The sequence below is a fragment of the Hippoglossus hippoglossus genome, chromosome 18 (assembly GCF_009819705.1).
Source record: "Hippoglossus hippoglossus isolate fHipHip1 chromosome 18, fHipHip1.pri, whole genome shotgun sequence".
Lineage (NCBI taxonomy): Eukaryota > Metazoa > Chordata > Actinopteri > Pleuronectiformes > Pleuronectidae > Hippoglossus > Hippoglossus hippoglossus.
In genome coordinates, this window is record NC_047168.1 from 10578524 (window position 1) to 10598262 (window position 19739).

Below are 19739 nucleotides of genomic sequence, written 5' to 3' on the forward strand. Positions count from 1 at the left end.
GGGGGGGGTGTAAAAGAAAAATGCGATTTAAGAAAAAAGACAAAACCTACTGGTGCTCGTGTTTCTGTTTCTTCACATTTTATTTAAGAGTAGGAAAAAATCGTTCGGTCACTGACATGTTATTGCAGCTTTGCACAATCACACCTTTTCCAAAATGCTGTAGACTAATTGCTCATTAAGGCCAAAAGTGGGTTGTGGTTTGTTTGTTTCTCTCTTTACAGAAGCGGCGGCTGCTCCGGGAACAAGAACAGATACGTGAAGCGATTTAGAAAAACGAATGAATGAAGAGAATCAGCAACGAGATAATGAGACAAACTCACTCGAAGTAAAGTAACGCAACCAGTAACAGACGGTGATCTGCTGGATCATCCTGTTGGGTTGCATAGTTCAGGTCACGAATCTTTCTGCACCAGCTCGGACGTTTTTTTTATGTTGGACCCTGAGTTTTCTTCCTTTTTATTTATTTGTTTGAATTTTACGCAAACTTTGAGCTGTTCACTCTTACTCCGAGCTCTTGAAACATTCTGGGAGATGTGGTTGTTTACTTTTCTGAGCGTTAGATGATACGATGGATGCCGCTGTCACGTCTGGGTGATTAGTACGGCGCTGAAACCAGGATTAGTTAGCCTAGCTTAGCATAAAGTCGTGGACATGAGGAAACAGCTAGCGGAACTGGAAAAAAAAATCCAACTTTACTTTAATCACAATCGTTTCTATCTCCAAAAATGTTTTGCACATAACTTTTTGTAAAACCAAAAATTGCAGTATTTCTATTTCTGTTTTTGTACGAATTACACAAACGAGATAGCTAAATAGATAAATAGCTAGATAGATAAAAATGTGAGTTTTACGTGTTTGTAGACGTTTTCTTAACGCCTTAAAGGTTCAGTGTGTAGAATTTAGTGACACCTAGTGGTGAAGTTGCAGGTTGCAGCTGAACACCCCTCACCTCACCTTCCAAATATGAAAGAGAACCTGTGGTAGCCTTCAGTTGTCATAAAAACTCAAAAGGTGTTTAGTTTGTTCAGTCTGGGCTACTGTAAAAAAGAGGACCTGCTCCAGATGTAAATATAATTTATTTAAATATAAAGAGCCCATTCTAAGATAAAGAAAACAACATTTAATACAATGCTAATAGATCCCTTTCACCTAAATCTTACACACTGAACCTTTAATGTCTTCTTTTCCGAATTCTTCCTCCTGGTTTCAGTCTTAATCCTGAGCTCCGTTAATCGACTCTTCACACCCAGACATCAGAGCAGCATCGATCTTCTCAGAACACCAACAAGTGTTCGTCTTGTTCCTTTAAGACCACCGGGGGTGAAGACTAATTGAGATCCGGGCAAACGGAACAGCGCAGTTTGAGTTTTTAAAGTCTCAGGACTGGAAAAAGGGGAATTAAAGGGGAATTAAAGGGGAAACGGAGGTATTTGCTACAAAATGTCACTGAAGCACTTGTACCAGAGGAAACCAGATCGCGGATTTGAAGCAGCATTTGTGTGCATGTTGACGGAAACTCGTTGGCTCCGAGAACGGCTCAGAGAGGAGACACAAAACTGACAAAAGACGACGTAAAAGTTTGGTTCAGCTTCATTCAAATATACATCTTAACTTGCACGCACGCACACACACACACACACACACAGTCTTTTTCAAATATGCCAGAAACTAACAACAAAAATCCCACAGTTTAAAAAAATAGCGAAAAAGTTCTTTGTACACTTACAACAACAACTGGTAACATTTTCCAAAACCCTGAAGCACAACATTCGCTCCCGAACACAAGTTTGTCAGCATCAAGCTACAGTGATTGCTTTTATAAAAAAAAAACGCATCATCACAGTAGTTTCAAACGAAATGGCTCCGTTTTCTTTCTTTTTCCTTATTTTTTTTTTTTTTTGAATAAATAAAACATTTACAAACAATAAGCTTCCACATCTGTAGATTCGGGATTTTTAAATTAAAACCTGCAGAGTCGGCGGCAGCAGCTGGTTTTTTTCCCGCCGACATACACTCACTCACACACACAGCTCCTTGTCTCAACTACTGCACCACACTAAAAAGGTTGAGCTGACAAGAAACCTCATACAAAAAAAGAAACACAGGAAAAGAACATTAAAAGATGCTGTAGTTTACAAACAGTAAAACACAGGCTGCCCTCTTATCTTCTTTGAGCTTACAAAAAACAATCCAAGATTTAGCTTTTGCAACTTGGACGCATGATCCCCTGCCCCCTTGTTTCCCCAGTGCACTCTGACTTCACTCAACATGTTTAACTCACTCTGATGAGCTGACAGTTCACGTCAGTGGAGAGTTCAGGAGTCGGGTTGGAGGGGGGGGGTGCGACCCCGGGAGGCAGAGCAGGACAGCCGAACTATGGAGGGAGCATTCCACGTTCCTTTTTTTTCTTTTTTTTTATCCTCAAGGAGGAGGTGGAGGTACCAAGAAGAGAGACAGATGAGGACAAAAGGAAATGGTTCTCCCATAATTCGTTGTGGCTGGTTATGGGAGGAAAGTTCGAGGGGGGTTTACAGAGAAAGGGAGACAAGGGGAGGTCACTAAGGAGGAGGAAGGAAGGCGAGCAGCAGTTTGATTAGAGATTTGTTTTGTCTCTCATCTACTTTACAGAAGTTTTTTTGTTGTTGTTTTCCTCCACGCAGCAGCTTCAGAACTTCTTGGGGCCCCAGGCTGAAGTTTGTTTCGGGGCCACGCCTGTCCCAAACGTAGGGAAGTCCTCCGCACTGCTCATGTCAGGAGCCTGGAACAAACAAAGTGAAATAAAGTGTTTTTTTTACTTTCTCTTTTCTTTAATCTACATTTTACACAACTTCTGTGAAAAGCTTCTTCTTTCAACCGACTGAGGGAGAAATTGCTAAAGAGATCAAAAGCACGTTCCCACCTTGTTCCCTGAATCGTTCCAGGGAGCGTCCCGCACCACAAAGCCCTTGGCAGGACCTCCGCTGCTATCGTCCCCTCCTCCTGCACCTCCTCCACTTCCACAGCGGGATGGAGGCTTCATGTACGCCGCCAAGGTCTCAGTCTCTGTTACGTTGAGCATCTGAGAGAGGAGAAGAAAGGAAAAGAAGATCCTTGTTGGATACTGAGGCCCATCACCTTCTGTGCCAGAATAGAAACACTGAATATCATATCTATCTTGGCTGAGCTGAGGCTGCACTCACATATTCCTCCTCCAAGTTGAGCAGGTGGTCGATGGCGTTGTCCACAGTCTCTGGAAGGCCCGTCACAGTCACCTTGTCAGGCTCGTCGGAGCCCGGCTGAGGAAACCGTATGTCCACCTGGAAAAAGACATATTCAGGATTCAGTAAATTAAACAATAACGAACACAAAACTCCCAGTACAGCTTTTAAATATAAACCAATCCGACCTTGAACTCTTCCATCAGCTTGCGGATGGCCTTGCCCCGGGCTCCAATGATGCGAGCGTGGGTCCTCGGGTCCAGGTGCACGTCTTGACTCACCATCTCCTGCAACTCGGCCACCAGCTGCTGGATGGCCTGACGCCCCTCCTCCACGTTCCGCTCGTACCCAGAGATCACGATCAGATCCTGGGAAGGGAGGCCGGGCGCCGGAAGGAAAAATAAGCCGATAGTTCCATGAAAATAGAGGTGAAGGAAGAGGAAACATTTTGGATCAGACGAAGGAGGAATGAGGAGTTAAAAGCACAAACCTGCTGCTCGTCTCCTTTGTCTGGGAACTGGATGCTGACGTCGTGGTCTTTCCTGATTTGAGAGATGACTGCTCCCTTGCGGCCGATTATCTTGGGATGAAATTTGGGGTCCACAGACAAGGTGACCTTGAAGCTCCGCAGGGCCTGGGAGGAAAACAAGCAGGGAGGTTCAGTGAGATATCAAAGATATGTTCACACGTCTCGAGGTCTCTTGTGGACGCAATAAAATGACCAGTGCGTCAATTATCAGAATATTTGTGTGCACGTCTTTAGCTCAAAACAAGTCAACGTGTTCTGAAAGCTAGATGGATGATAGATAGATGAATGTGTTATTTACTCTGTCCTCCTGCTCGGCCTGCAGGTCCTTCACCCTCTCCTGCAGACCCTGCTTGGCTCGCTCCACGTTGGCCTCCAGACCCGTCACCTTGATCACATCCAGCTGCTTCTCAGGCTGCGGCACCCAGATGTTCACCTGCACGTGCACACAATCAATCCCAGATCATTTACGTTGTCTCTTACGTGCACTGAGTTTAATTCATCACAATATCCAAGTGTGTCCAACAGTGTGTTGTCTCTTGGCCAGAAGAGGGCGCCAGAGTGTGAGCTCACCTCGTACTCCTCCATCATCTTCCTGATTCCACTGCCCTTCTGACCGATGATGTAGCGATGCAGCTCGTACGACACCTCAACGTCCTCCGTGATGGGCACCAACGCCTGAGGGAGGAGGCGGGGACAAGATTAGAGAAAGGATGATAGAGAGGTGGGGGGAAAAGAGACAGAACAACATGGGGCCCACCAGTAGGGCGGCTTTAGCCGGCTCACACTTCTCTACCCGCCCAGAGATGACGATGACGTCACACTTGCGGGGGACGAACTCCGCCTCTGGACTGACTTCGCCATTTTCTTGTGGTGGAGGCTCCTGACCTGAAACTGTATCAGTAAAAAAAGATTACAAAACAAGACATGTTTCCCAAATAAAAACTTGTTACGTACATTTCCTTTAGTTGCAATTACTAACCGTGATTGAGTAATAAATGGTAAATACTGTGTCCATGGAGTAACGGCAGAGATCAGAAACCCTATACCTGCAGAGAGCTGTGTTTTCTCTGTACAAGTTTTACAGCTGCAGCTACTCTTCTGTTGCGTGTTTTGTTTCTGACCTGCGGCGCTGTCGTCTCTCTCGGGGAACTTGATTTGAACCTCGTGCTCCCTGGTGATGAGCTGAATGCGGCAGCCTTTGGGCCCCATGATGGCCCGGTGGTAGCGCTGAGGGATGGCAACCTCCATGGTCACCTGGGACTCCTGAGAGAGAGAGAGAGAGGGGGGGGGGGGATGAGAGGAGGAGACATCTGGGTGACAACGGTGCCGACACCAAACACAACGCAGAGTTTCAGGGGAACTGGCTCCATCAATTCCTAGATGCTGCTCACACTGCTCTCAGGACACAAGGTCATTTGGTTGCCATGGCAGCCAAGTGGTCACAGTTCCGGGCTGCAGAGTCCTTCAGGACAATATACAACCTCTTTGTTTCCTGATCCTGCCTATAATGTAATATGCCAATACTACTGGCAATAATTACATTAGACTATTTCGATTTAGCTTTGACCTGAACATCGATATTGAAGATTATAGATGTCTCTTGCCAAAAGTCATTCATCATTATTGGCAACAATGTAATTTCTGGAACGTGTCTGACCAGGTCCTCGATGATTTCCTGGATGCGTTTCTTCGCGGCCTCCACGCAGTCTTTGGCTCCCTTCAGAGTGACCCGCTGACTGTTGGCCCCCGTGCGAGGGAAGCTCACAGCCACGCCGCCGTACTCCTCCGCCAGCTCCCGCAGCACCTGGCCTCTCCGACACACAAAGTGGCGGTGGTGGCGGACATCCACGACCATGTTGTCCTCCACCACGTCATCCTGGAGGAAGGAGGAAGAACAGAAAAGTGTTTGCATTAAAAAAGTAGATGTTTAAAAATATGACACTGGTGATTTTTGGAGATTAGAAAGAGCAGTGTATTTAGATTACCAGGTTTTTGACCAGACTCTCCAGCTCCCTCTGAGCGTGACGAACGGCTTCCTCCTTCCCTACGATGGTGATCAGCTCCTGCTCCGTGTCGTCTGGTGACGGGAAGATGATTCTCGCCCCCGTTCTGTCCCGCACGCGGCGGATATTGGCCCCACCACGGCCAATCAGGAATTTATGGTACTCTGGTTTCGCCTGAAGCTCAGCTGTGAAGTTGTTGACTTGCTGAAAACCGTGGGAAGGAAAGAGGATGTAAGTATTTGTCTTCTATTCCCCTTCTCTTTGCAGTTCCTCACTTCTGAGTCATTTTAAGACAAAACCTCCCACGAACCTTCTCCTCAGCCAGCTGCAGCAGCTGCTTCTTGGCCTTCTCCACTTCTCCAACGGGACCTCTGATGGTGACCTTGTCGGAGCCGGAGCCTTCCGAGGGGAAATGGATGTGGACGCCGCCGCAGTCCTCCATGATGGAGCGCACCAGGCAGCCTTTGGAGCCGATCAGAGAGTTGTGCAGTTTGGCTGGGATGGCGACCTCTGTCTCCTTAATGTTTGCCTGGTGAGATGAAGAGAGACAGATGGAGAATATCTGCAAGTTAAAGATCAAGTTGGGAACCATGAAGGAAAATTAAATAAAAAAAAGTATTTGTCTTCCCAGGAAAACCTGTGAGCAGCACAGATGACTAACTCTCACCAGCTCTCTCTGGATGGCGAGGATTCGTTCTCTCGCCGCCTCACAGTTGCTCTTCTTGCCGGTGATGACGATCATCTCCGAGTTGCTGTTCTCTGTCGGGAGGTCGATCTTAGTGTTGGTCTCTTCACGAATCTGGTGGTGGCACAAACAACATTTTGTTACTTTCAGTCTGTAACGTGATGTAACACTGGAAAGATCTTCAGGCTGAACATGATTACGGTCGTTTTCAACAGATTTACAAGCTTTGACAAGCAAATTAAAATAAAATATGATATGTAATGATGTTAAATCCCTGTGTAGCTGTTGAGAACCAAATAATTCCAAGTCACTTTGGTCAAACATGTAAGTCTCACCTTTTTGATGTTGGCGCCGCCCTTACCAATGATGTTTTTGTGAAACTGCTTGAAGATGGGAACAGAGAGCGAGAAGCTGTTCTCGATCTACAAAAGAAAGAACGCTGCTGCTGTGAAGTCAAGAAGAAGAAGAAGAGAGACTGAGACGGAACAGTCACAGAAAGCAGAGGCTCGTACCAGGTCCGCAATGATCTTCTGGAGGAACTTGGCACATTTCTCCACCTCGTTCTTCGGCCCTCGCAGCTGCACGATGTCACTCTTCTGCGCCGGGTCGGGGAAATTGATGATGACCTGGAGGGAGAGGAGATAATGCTCGTCACTTTGAATCGGAACGGAGACAAAAACAAGTTATTTAAAGATGATGAGTAAGCGAGATAAAGTGGCGGGGGGGGACACCCACCTCGGGGAACTTATCTCGAACTTCTTTTATCTTCTCTCCCTTCTGGCCGATGATTGTCCGATGGAACTTCTGCTCCACGATCAGATCTTTGGTGCGTTCGTTTTCCTGGAAACGGGAGAGAAGTGTCAACATAAGAGATAAGAGGTCACATGGTCACATGGTACAACGCAGAGCTCATCCTCTCACCATTCTCTGGACCATCTCAATGAGTTCTCTGCGTGCCAGCTGGACTCCCTTCGGGTCTCCCTCGATCCGGACCAGACCACTTCGCTCCGAGTCCTGGGGGATTCGTACCGACACTTTGTACTGCTCCTTGATCCGATTGACTGTAGGGGGGCGGGAAGGATGGTGTGATGTAACAGCAACGTTTCATCCTACATCTCTTTAGGATGAAACGCCAGCCTCCTACATTTCTATATATCTTTATGCTGTGAAACTTTCCTCCCAGCATTGCAGGTGCCCCAGTTTACTCACTGTTCGCTCCGTTCTTCCCGATGAGGTGTCTGTGGAAACGCTGGTCTATGATGACCTCAGTGTAGTCCATCCTCACCAGCTGCACACACAGGGAGATTTTAGATGTTGGACCAGTCTTTGGTTTGTTCACGTTCTGTGCCGGAGGTTTTGTTAAAAAAAGGCTAATGAATGAATGAGTACCAACCAGGTCCTTGATGATCTCCTGTATCTGGGCCTGAGCCAGCTCCACCTCCTCCGTCGGCCCCTCCAGACTGATGCGCTCTTCACCGTCTGTAAATTCGATGTGCACCTACACACACACACACACACACACACAAACAAAGAACACTCGATCAAAGAGCCACTTGTCCTGCCCGACTTTGTGTTGATTCTCCTAAATCCCAAAGCTCAATAAACACGTCTCAGTTTCCAGCTTTAAGTCTCCTCTGCCAAGCTGCTGTCACTTTCCGCTGCCAACTCCTCGTCCCTCCTCACCTCCTACGTGAAGTACTGAAACACTGTTTTTTACTTCTACAACACGGAAGGTCGCACACGCTGCCTGTCATGTTCCAGGATGTGGGATTTGTGTTTCCTTCTTACCCGTGGTAGCTGCTGTGTGATCCGCCCGATGTTCTGTCCTTTCTTGCCGATGATGAATCGGTGCAGCCAGGCCGGAGCGGTAACCTCCACCACCATCACGCTCTTGGCCTGCACAGACACCAAAAAACCCACCATTAAAAATGTATCCCTCCTTTCCAGTTATTTTAACGGCATTTACATTGTTCTGCCTTAGAAGAGCAAACTTCTGCTCTTTCTCCGTCCATGTCACACTCTCCCCTCTCCTCCTCACCTTGGCGTAGACCTGTGTGAGGGCTGGTCCCAGCTTGTCGGGCTCCCCCCTGAGGATGATGGTCTCTGAGCAGGAGTCCAGCGGCGGCATCTCCACGGACACCCCCGTGGTCTCCAGGATCTCCTGCAGGGTGTTGCCCTTTGGACCAATGATGTACTTGTGCTGAGATTTCTTCACCTCCACCGAGATGGTGGTGGTCTTCCTCTTCTGTGGGGGGATTACGAGATTGTGATAAGCAGCATGGAAAAGAAGAGACTCAGGAGTCAGAGGACAGGCAGCTGGACGAACTGAGAGCAACGTGAGGTGCGGATTGGGAACACAAGAGGTGACGGAAAGAGAAATGACAAAAACAGGAAGTGGGAAGATAGAACAGATAGAAGCTGAAGTGAAAAAGAGGGTAAACGTGGATTTAGAAAGAGAAACAAACAGACAAAGGTTGAGCAAGAGGGGAGCGAGGAGAGTGAGTGACTGAAAGCATGAAGGCAACAGAGAGAAATTCATTTGTTTTTGCCTCTCATACATATGAACTAAATTACATTAGCATTCTCATCCTGTTGTTCCCTGGTAAAATCCAATTTTCTCTCCACATTATCTCCGGCTCGCCTGTCCCCAGCGCTTATCTGCTGCACACACATACAAACACACACTTCCTCTCCGCGCTTCATCCGTCCATCTTTAATAGTTTCTTGCAGCGTTGATAGAAAGCTTCTCGTTCCAAAATCACACACACACACACACACACACACACACACACACACACACACACACACACACACACACACACACACACACACACACACACGTTGTCTAACTGTATCAAACATTTTTTATAATAGAGGAGGTTTAGGATCTAGGCCGCGGAGAGAATCTGTCCACAACCTGCTGCTTCACTGTTTGGGTTTGTTCCTTGTTTTTGATTCTGTGTTTCTTTCTGTGTCTCAATTGATATTTTTGTGTTTTTCTTAATATAGAAAGCTTTGAAATTTGGATGAAAAAGAGCCAAAAAAACATCAGTTGAAATAATCATCACCAGACTGATTGATAAAATGAAAACATATTCAGCCCCTTCCTAAAAAGATTATAGACAGAAAATGGAGTTAAGCAGCAGCAAAGAGAATTTCAGAAGATGCAAATTAACTGATATTTTCGATTCAGATGTGACAACACAAATTGCATTTAAGATTTTTAAAGACCACTTTTACACCCAATTTTTGACAGAAGGGACAGAGACAAAGGTCCAGATTTTCCCCTTAAATTCAACCACCAGAATCCACAGCTGGATTACAAATTGCCTTTAGCACGTATGAATATCACAGCTCTGTTATTTAAGGGGTGCTTTCACACATACCTTGTTCGATCCTGACCTTCGCACCTTCTACACTTGGTCTGACCCAAAAATAACGGGTGTGAAAAGTGGCTCGGAGCCCGGCCTGGCTCACACTGAACCAAATCTTGGTTCGTTAGCAGAGTGAGAACACTTTGTTTTTGTATAGTTCACACTTTCAGACAAATACAGGAAGTTGCGACAGCATTAAACGAAAGAAACAGAAGCGCCTCGGACGATATAATGTTTGAACCAGCAGGACATTACCTTGTCGTCATAGATGGCTCGAATGCGGTTGACCGCCAGGGCGACGGCCTCCTTCTCCCCGGTGATGACGATCTCGTCCTTGGGCAGGCTCGGCGGAGGGATGCTGATGCGGGCGCCCGTCTCCTGGCTCAGCTCCTGCACCAGCCGGTTGTGGGCGCCAGCGATGAAGGGGTGGAAGGCCTTCTCCAGGGACAGACGCTCCACCGCACGCTTGTCCTGGTGAGTGGGTGTGTGAGGCGGCAATCACTCGGTCAGACAACAGAATATGTAAATATTGGTTTTTCAAAGATACTGAAGGAGACTTATTAGAGAGGCAGCAGTATCAAGACGTGATCCAATATTCTATCAAGAGTAAGATTAATTATGTATAAACAGACAGTTTCATCCTTCATGACACCTAATGACAGAGTGGGAAAGAAACCAAAATCATTTATCATGCATTTATCCCTGTACTCTTAACCTACTCCTTTTTTTAAAATCACACCACAGATTGATGCCGACCTGTTCCGCGGAGATGAGCAGGATCTCGTGGCGAGCCTTCTCGATGCCCTCCTTGGTGCCGGTGATGCGGATGTTGGTGCTGGGGTCGTCGGGACGTGGAATAGCGATCTTTGTGGCCGTCTTCAGCTCCAGCTCCTGCAGCTTCTCGCCGTTCTTGCCGATGACAAACCGATGGTGCTCCTTGGGGATGGCAACCGTAGCCGAGGCCTGGAGAGGCGTGAGGGAGAAGGTGAACAAGAGCAATAAAACACGGGATGAACTGATTTTATTCGCATTATTTAAATATCTATAAAGGTTCAGACGTATCTAAAAAGCAGTTGTTGATGTGGCAGTTTCACATTCCACATTAATTTGATATTAGAGGCACAAACATAATTTTTTCAGTTTCCCACATAAGATGCCAGTTTTCTCATAAAGTGCTCACTCAGAAGGGAAAGAAAAACAGAAGCTTTGCGAAGAGGACAGATTGTTTTTCCTTTCTATTGTATCAAAAAACTGCAGCTCAGCTAAACAGGTGGACCTCGGTGCACCTACTGAAGTGGAAATCAGCACGTTTGCCGCTGAAGCCCACAAAGGCCGCCCTCGGGAGCTGACAGTCATTTTTCACCTCAACCTTTTTCTTCGCCAAACTGGCCGACCCGCGGAGCAAGTCGTTTTTTTCTCTCTGCTGCTAATTCCTCAGCCTCCTTGTTTATCTGTGGACGTAGCCATCTCCTCAAAATTAAGCACCGTGACAGAGAAAAACGGAAAAACACCAATAAAAGTAAAAGATTGCTGCATTAAAACTTGTCAGGTCCCATTCGTCAGCTGAAGTGGGGGTGCTCTCCTGCCCTGCAGTATTTGCCAGAGGTATTCATTATCAGGACATAAAAAAAAACTTGCACAACTACATTTCTGTCAAGCTAATGAGGATTTAACATCTCTATAAATACAAACTGTACCAGCACGCACAACTACAACTGTGAAATAAAACTTGCAATATCACAACTCCAGGCTAAAGTAGCCATGCACTGATATCCATGTTATGTGTTTTATTTGGAACTAACTGATTAAACCTTTCTAAGCTTGTACTTGCTGCTTCATTGGTAGTTTCCTATTCCATCCCATATTATAATGGGATGCATTGTGTTTTAATTATCTGCTTATGTAACCCAACAGTTCGAGGCTAGAAAACTTTGTGCACCACAACATGAAGCATTTTGACATTATATAAACACAACAAAAAATAGAGGAACAAGATTCGGCACCAAGTAGAGAGCAAACCTTCCCCAAGGCCAAACAGTCCCATTAATTCATATCAGTTCCCTGAATATGCCTGATGTTTTTCAATAAAAATCTATGAATTATTCCCTGAGAAATCAGTGAAACTGGGGGAAAAAATGCATCTTTCCACCAAGTTTCAAGAAAATCGGTTCGGTAGTTTTTGCGTAATCCTACTGACAAACAAACAGACAAACATCCCCTCCTTGGCAGATGTAGATTTACCTGCGTCTGCAGCCGAGCTACAATTTCCTTGCGAGCCTTCATGACAGACTCCAGTTTTCCCGTGACCATGATGGACAGGCCCTGGTCTTTGGCCAGGGACAGCTCAATGTGGGCCCCCGTCCGCTGCATGATTTCCAGACACACCTTGGCCTCCTCGCCCTCCCCAAACTGGCTGTTGTCCTTGTAGCGACGCTCCTCCAGGGGCACATGGAAAACCTGGGGACAGGGCAGGTTGCAGGGGAGGAGGTGCACATGGGATTGAGCAGATTTAACGGCACTGAAATGGGTGAAGATTTAGTTACTATCAGAAAAATATCTAAAGACCAGAAAAATGTACGACGTGTGGTAACGATAAAATTGAAATTTTCTGTTAAAGTTTGCAAAGCAGAAACTGAAAGCCATTTTCTTCTTTCCTCAATATGTTTGTGCGTGTCACTCAAAACATTTGTACATGCAACTACTATGTGTGTGTTCAGTGGCTGCTTGACTGACCTGGGTGATGACAGAGGCTTTGATGGGCCTGATCTTGCCGCCCCACGCTGAAGCCGGCTCCCCGGTCTTCTCCCCTGGTGCTCCCTTCTCCGGCAGCGGGGGAAAGGCCTCCAGGTAGGTGGGGATGTAGGCCTCATCCTCCGGGACGCAGCCTGGCCCCGGAGAAACCAAGATAAAAAAAAAGGTAAAGATGAAGGAAGAATAACAGAGTGCATGTAAGAAGGAAAACAAGATCGAGTACAAGACCGAGATGAAAAGAGAGATGCCAATAATACCTGTCTCTAGATAACATCACATACAGGATAAAAAGAAACAAGCAAATGCATAACCACAAGTAAGAGAAAATCTAAATTCCTTTCCCTAATCTCTCGGGCTGATAGGCGGCTCTTCGGGAAAAAAAGTAAAAAGAGGTAAGTAGATGTCAGGGTGACGTTACCTGTAATGTCCTGGTCCTTGAGGCCGCTGCGATGCTCTGCAAAGCTCTCCGGGGTCAACACTGCCACTGAGCTCATGGTTCAAGACTTATTCCGCTATTCCACTGAATGTGGAGAAGGATGGTGAACAAAGAAACAAGAATAATTTAGACCCTATTATCTCTGAGGAGACAATTAGCTGCTGCATCTGCATGAAATTTCATATTCATCAAGTACTGACGGCGCAATCGAGAACTGAACTGTGTCTCGTGTTGTCCCTCCCTTGAATGTGCTGCTGTCTATTCTCTCCTGAAGCTTGAGGTCGCCTCTGTGGTATTGATAGTCTGCCACTGAGGCAGCACCCCCCCCCCCCACCTGAGGTGCTCAATTAACACTTCCACCGGCCTCAGACAAACACACAGTGATACAAAGCCTCAGGGACAGAGGGTTATCACAAGTCACACACTCAGAGCCGCCCCTCCGCTAATAAACAACTGATGCTCACATTCCTTGTGATGCAGAATCACAGGATCTTGTCAGGTTACGTTATACTACATTGCGTTTTGCATGAGCATTTTTAAAGAGTGAAATCCCCAAAAAAATAAACAAAATCTGCAAATCTCTGAGCTGCTCGAATGACTGTGCACGAGAGACCGACCCTGTGAAAGCAAACACAGCCTTGGGAATTTAGGGAGAATATTGTGTTTTTTTATAAGCAAATTAAAAATAGTTTCAACGCCTAAAAGCACACGTTTACGAGCTCCTCATCAAAATGAGTCTCCAATTAACAGCTCTTATGTCTCTCACTTGTTTTTCTAGTTAAACTCATGTTGCGAAGTTATCATTGTTGTCCACGATGACGTTGATCACTTACTTTTATTCCGTATTATTTCATGTTTGTGTTGACAGCAGAGATGTTTTTCATAACCAGGCATGCAAATTCATGCGCTGATCTGTTGTGTGATGCTTCTGGCTGAGCACAACAGGGACTTTGTGTCTTTATCTCAAATCTATGAAATGTTCCAGTGGGGTTTCTCTTTTTCTCTTGAAGTGTTTTTGTGTTGCTCCCAGTGTGTAGTCAGATTATAGAATGTCATGTGAAATCCAGTAAAGACGCCGCCTCAAAGCAAAGAGAGAGCGGTGGGAAACAGTGCAAGACGGATGTGGCGGAAAATAAAACACAAACCATTCGGGAAATATACAGTAAGGCTCAGTGTAAGCTCCGAGCTCAAGCAGAAGTAGCTTAGTCTGTCTACACGGTGCAAAGCGAGTCCAGGCTTACCTGCAAAAGGTCAATTGCCAGAGAGTCCGTCCAGTTAGTGGCTACCGTGGTCGCTTCAGTGTGAGTGTGTGTTTCAGCTCCTGGATGCACGGGGAGGAAACAGACGAGCGGTGAACATGGTGAAATCCATAAAGGCTCTACGGCACAGACACTGGGTGATACTGTAAACAGCCACACTGCACTGCACCTCGCACTGTGTGGATCCGATTCCCTCTCCCCTCCCTCGTCCATATCTCTCCACCAATGGTCACCGCGTTATCCTTTCACCGATTAAACGGCCCTGAGAGTTTTTAACTTTAAAAAAAATGCATCTCTTTCTAAATATTTTGTGAATTCAGCCCCTGTTGTTTTACACTGAGTTCACAAGGGGGGGGGAGAGAGATAACTTCTCACAGACTCGTGCTGTGTGACCAAAGACTGATTGTAAGAGTTGTTATTGTTTTGTTTTGTTAAGCCTCCCACCACTAGGGGGCGTAGTGCCACTCTCAATGAGGCAGGAGGTTGATGTAATCAGGTGGGGGGGGTCACTTGACACAGGTGTTGCTGGTAAGACGCAAACAGTTAATGGGGGAAATGGCTGCGAAAGGAAGGTTGTGATTTCTTGTGTCTAAGTTTTTTGGGGGGAAATCGACTCATCACAGAGGAAGTGGATTGTTGTTTTAGAAGCTGGACACTTTCTGCACGTGTCAAAATAATTCAAACACAATTCAAACACAAATAATCAGTAACCGTGATGGCTTCTTCTCATTGGCAACGTGGTCGCTACATTAAGTTCAAAACTGCTTCATTGAGGACAGCGTTGGATTTCTGCGCGTGCGCACCGGATCACGCACGGAGGAAAAACGTAACATCAGAACACCCGCATGTCGGGCGCAACGCAAAGGTATGTGTGTAGTGCTAACTCCAGCAAAAGAAAGACCGTTAGTGTAAATGCGTTGCGCACGTAACTTCAACGCATTGGTAGTTACGATATAAACGAACTGAGCGCGTATTCACAAAGATGAACTTGCGTAATTGACTGTGGATGAAGAACACGTTCCTGATTCTGAACTTTTAACTGAGACAAATTGACAGAAAAGAGATAATTGTGGATTTGAAGGATGATCAAAGCTTTAAAGAGGTTTAATGTTCTCTGTGGTGAAGGAAAAGAAAAACATGAAACTGATGGAAAAGCATGAAATGTGGTTTAAGGTAAAAAATGCTCAGTGTCGATGACTTCATTGCTGATGTAAACAAACTGTTGTCTTGCAATGCTTAACGCTGAAAGTGTCAATATTCCTGATGATGGTTAACGTGGAGCCTCAGGACAGCGTTTGAAATGTTGAGTCTCATTCTTCCCATAAAGGTTCAGGTCGGGAAAGTAATGTGTCAAAAAGCAGCAAGTCTACAACATCATCTGCACGACTTCGAGCAGAAAACCCTGCACCCATTCAAGTGCTGCTTGGAGGAGCAAGTGGAGCAACTATGAAGGAGAAAGGAGCAACTACAGCAAAATGATCAGTGATAAATGCCTCATATCATGGCAGTGTTTCCAAATGCACATCTGGATGGAATGGAATCCTATTTCAAAAAAAGAGCAGCACTCAATTCTCACGCTGAACAATACAACCCACAGCAAGAAGGATCATCTCAGCAGAAATATTCTACTCGGTCAACAGTGGAGAAAACGATAGAAGCGGACGAATATGAAAATAAAACTGCAGACAAGCTTCAAGTGGCAAACATCTGGTCAATCAGATTTATATTCTGGTGGTTGGCAAGCGACACATTCCCAAAGCAGTCCTCGAGTACCTGCAGATCTGTGCAGTCTGTTACAAAGACAAACTGAAGACTTTATATCTACTGAACCAGCTGTGAATGCAACCAAGTGATATTGAATGCGTTTTTTTTGTACGTCACAACATTTCGATTTGCTGTTTCCAAAGTCCAAACTAAATCGTGAAAGAGAGATTGTAGGTTTTTTGGCAAGTGTAAAGCTCTGGTAAAACCTCCTGAAACCAGGTTGTGTGTGTGTGTAAGTTGTATATGATAGAGTTTTAATGTATGTGTTTGTCTGATGACTTTACTTTTACTGTTATAAGAAACTAATCGGATTAAATAAAGGCTTATACAAATAAACAACAAATATCAATACCTTTTATTCAATCTACACATCCATCCACATGTATAATTGCAGTGCAGAATAAGACTGTTCATACAAATCGTATTACCTTTTATAAATGTGTTATGAATAAAGCACCACCTCAACTTAATCATTTTAGATATTTAAATTACATTTTTCTTACTTTGTTTGCATGGATTTACTTGGTTTTACGTTGCTCTGAATTTTAAGTCAAACTGCTGGATTTAAATCCATTGTATTGATTAATCAGATGAGTGAATTCAGTTATTGTTCATTGGAGGAGAGGACCGAAACAAAGAGCTCGGTGCGTGCGTGCGAACAACCGGGACCAACAACACCGCTGGGTTACCCCCTCTCCTCCCGGTGCTAACTAACCGTGCACGGGGGGGGGACATTAATCCGTCCGTGCACGGTGCAGCCCGAACAACCAGCATCTCTCCACCAACATCTCTCCACCTGCTAGCTAGAGGATGTTAGCCCGGGCTGTTCTAACGCCAGGCGAGCTGCAGCCAAATGCGGTAAACCCCCCCCCCCCCCCCCCCACCCGTTAGCCTTGCGGGCTAAGCTAACGCGGCGCTCCGACCTCAGCACGGGGATGATTAGGCGCAAGGACTTTCTGATAATCGGCTGGAGGGAGGAGGAGAAAAAAAAGCCCAAGCCGGGGCAGGGAGATAACCAGCCCCGCTAGCACCGGGGGAGCTAACCCGGCTAACCCAGCCTGCCGCTGCCGCTGGTCGCTCCGGACGCACCGGCTCCTCCGACCCGCCACATCCAGCCCCTGACTCCCTCCGGACATTTTAGGAAATGAAAAAAAGGCAGAATAACATAAATAGCGGAGTCCTACCTGACAGAGAGAAATCTAGCGGAGTGTGTGTGTGACAGGTGATGGTGTAAACACAGATGTGATTGGTCTGCGAGCACTTCCTCTGTCGGCGGAGGGACACGAGCGCACACCCGGTTTAGAGCAAATGCCGCAGTATCTGTGCGCAGCGGGGGGCCTCCACGTCGAATAGACCCACGTCGCGCCGCGCGTGTCTCACTCGGCTCGCTCTGTTGATCGATTGAACCGACGTGGACCCACGCGCGGTGTCCCGTCAGTTGATCGATCGATGGAAGCGGGTCTAAAGTGATTAGGTCCTGCAGCGTGTCACGTCCATCAGAGTGACCGGGTCTACTTCTCATTCATAATGGGCCTGGTGCGCTCTGCAGGAGGCACAGAACTTCTCAAGTTCTCGACAGAACATGTCACTAAAAATTTTTTAGTTTTTAGGGGAAAGTTTAGTCAGAATTATGATAAAAGGTCAAAAATCCAAATGATCAACTCCAACATAAGAATTCTGTATTATAAGAAATGTAATACAAATGTACATTCTTGGTCAGTAATCTTATATCTAACAACTAATATTTTTGACTTTGTATATTTACAACTAATATAATGATAATCTTTACATTTGCAGATCAAAAGTATGCCTTAGTGTAAAGTGCTTCATGAGACAGTCGATATTGTGAGTTATATTGTAAAAGTGGCGGCAAGTTCACATTGTGACAAAGTATAAGTCAAAATGATTAGATGTTTAACATGAGATGGAAAACATGTATGAGCTTCTAGATAAAAGTTATTAAAGTAATTCAATTAAGTGGAAAATTCAAAATGATTAGATGGAAAGTCAGTTAATGAGATCGACCATCTAAAACTTTGAATAAGTACACTCTAATGATGAGATTGTTTATTATTATTATTTTGAGAAAGTTGTGAGATAACCAGTTTACAGTTAGATTTTTGACATAAAAAATAAATACAAATCTTGAATTGGCAGTTAAACTTAAATTTTAAACTCTGACTTGAGAGTATTTTTATTTTCAACATACCATAAATTACATATTTACAGAACAATAAAACCTGAGTAATCTTTTCTTCAGTTTTAACACTTCATGGCTCAGCCACTAGATGGCGGTAGGAGATATCATTTCAACAGAGGTGATGGGCAGTGACGTAGAAGAAAAGCACCTGCTTCTATACACCTGTTGAACATGAAAACAAGCACAGTGATATTTTTATTTATTTAAAATGTATCTTTACTTACTATATCATGTGATTTTTATTTACAGGCACCAATCACCATATTAAAATGTGTCATAAAATATAATTGATCTCTATTTAATACTGATGAATAAAGACTTATATAATATGATACATCTGTAATATCAACAGTAAAATACATATTCAGGGTTTTGATGAGTTTACTTGATTGTCAGAAGTAAGAAGTTGTTGACTTTTACATTGAAGAGCCGGAAACTGCTACTGTTGTGATATTTTGTTCTTCAAAATAAAAGTCTCAATACAAGGCCTCATATCACCCTGATGTCACTAAAGCAAGTTTTCTTTTTGAGAACAGATTCAGAAACATTGACATACAATAATAAAAAAGATAAATCACGAGAGAATAAGAGAAAATACCTTTAAAGTAATTGGCACGACTTACAGAGCTCCTTCTCGTAACCATGAATCAATATGGTTTCGATCAATTGTGAATCTCATTCAAAAATATAAGGGAATAGAATTAAGGGTTCTAATCCTACATGTAAATCTGTCTACACGTAACGTTTTTAGCTAATGGCACTGCAGCGCTGTTGCACAAACCCTGTTTTATTTTTTATTTAAATCCCTCTTTAGTCACTTTTTATTCATTTCAATTATGTTTGTTTATTCCGTTCACGTACAATTTTCCAATACAGTAGTTACAGTACACACTTTGACGTTCTTCAAATCAAACTTCACAATGATGGAGTGGATTGAACTGGAAAAAGTCCACCAGAAAGAAAGATGAGTAATAACATATATTGTATTATAATTTATAGTATAACATGTAAAGTTAGGGTTCGTGTAAAGTTGTATTTATTCAACACATGTAATGAATACAACTTTACATGGCTCTGCAAATGTTTTGTATTATATAATAATAATTATAATGTAATAATATAACATGTGAAGCTGTAATTATTTGATATATTAAATAAATATAACTTTACAAGACTGAGTGCTGTGAAAGATGCCTAAAAATTGAATCTGTTTTATGTTATGTATGTTATAACATATTCTAATATAGTTTACATTGTTTTTTGTACACTGCTATTGTCATTTTGATTCTTTGATTGTCTGTAAATGGATTTGTTTCTTGTGGGCCTTCATCTGCCAGACACCAGGGCTGAACTTCACTTCTGTAACATCAAGTTTATGTTTTATTCTTTCTTTTTTTACCACAATAATTGTTTTTCCACAATATTATTTTCTGTCAAACCAGAGTACGAATCAGTGTTTTATTTTGAAATCATGTCTCCTCTCCTCGGGGCTGCTCTGGTTGGTCGCCTCCCTCCTCCCCTCTCCTCCCCTCTCCTCCCCT

The 19739-nt window shown here is 44.5% G+C and overlaps 1 protein-coding gene across 1 annotated transcript; it reads right to left on the reverse strand.

The window, feature by feature from the left end:
• Window positions 1-2618: 2618 nt before the first annotated feature.
• Window positions 2619-17444, reverse strand: hdlbpb (high density lipoprotein binding protein b). Its single transcript, XM_034569163.1, has 28 exons — window positions 17183-17444; window positions 14217-14296; window positions 12958-13059; window positions 12522-12673; window positions 12030-12245; window positions 10545-10751; window positions 10044-10259; window positions 8453-8659; window positions 8203-8310; window positions 7808-7912; window positions 7624-7702; window positions 7336-7475; window positions 7150-7254; window positions 6927-7040; window positions 6750-6836; window positions 6397-6528; window positions 6040-6258; window positions 5712-5933; window positions 5384-5602; window positions 4848-4989; window positions 4484-4617; window positions 4297-4401; window positions 4025-4159; window positions 3688-3831; window positions 3386-3565; window positions 3180-3296; window positions 2900-3058; window positions 2619-2758 (listed from the first exon to the last, which is right to left on the reverse strand). The coding sequence occupies exons 3-28, from the start codon at window positions 13031-13033 to the stop codon at window positions 2666-2668; spliced, it is 3813 nt and encodes a 1270-aa protein (XP_034425054.1). The 5' UTR covers window positions 13034-13059; window positions 14217-14296; window positions 17183-17444; the 3' UTR covers window positions 2619-2665.
• Between the last annotated feature and the right edge of the window lie 2295 nt (window positions 17445-19739).

What these genes read in the sequence shown, in the direction of transcription:
- hdlbpb (XM_034569163.1), bottom strand. Translation starts at nt 13,033, where the DNA reads ATGAGCTCAGTGGCAGTGTTGACCCCGGAGAGCTTTGCAGAGCATCGC. An exon ending in AAGCCTCTGTCATCACCCAG is followed by an intron (nt 12,246 to 12,521) that starts GTCAGTCAAGCA and finishes CCCTGTCCCCAG; the next exon opens with GTTTTCCATGTGCCCCTGGA. An exon ending in AGGAAATCATCGAGGACCTG is followed by an intron (nt 4,990 to 5,383) that starts GTCAGACACGTT and finishes TCTCTCTCTCAG; the next exon opens with GAGTCCCAGGTGACCATGGA.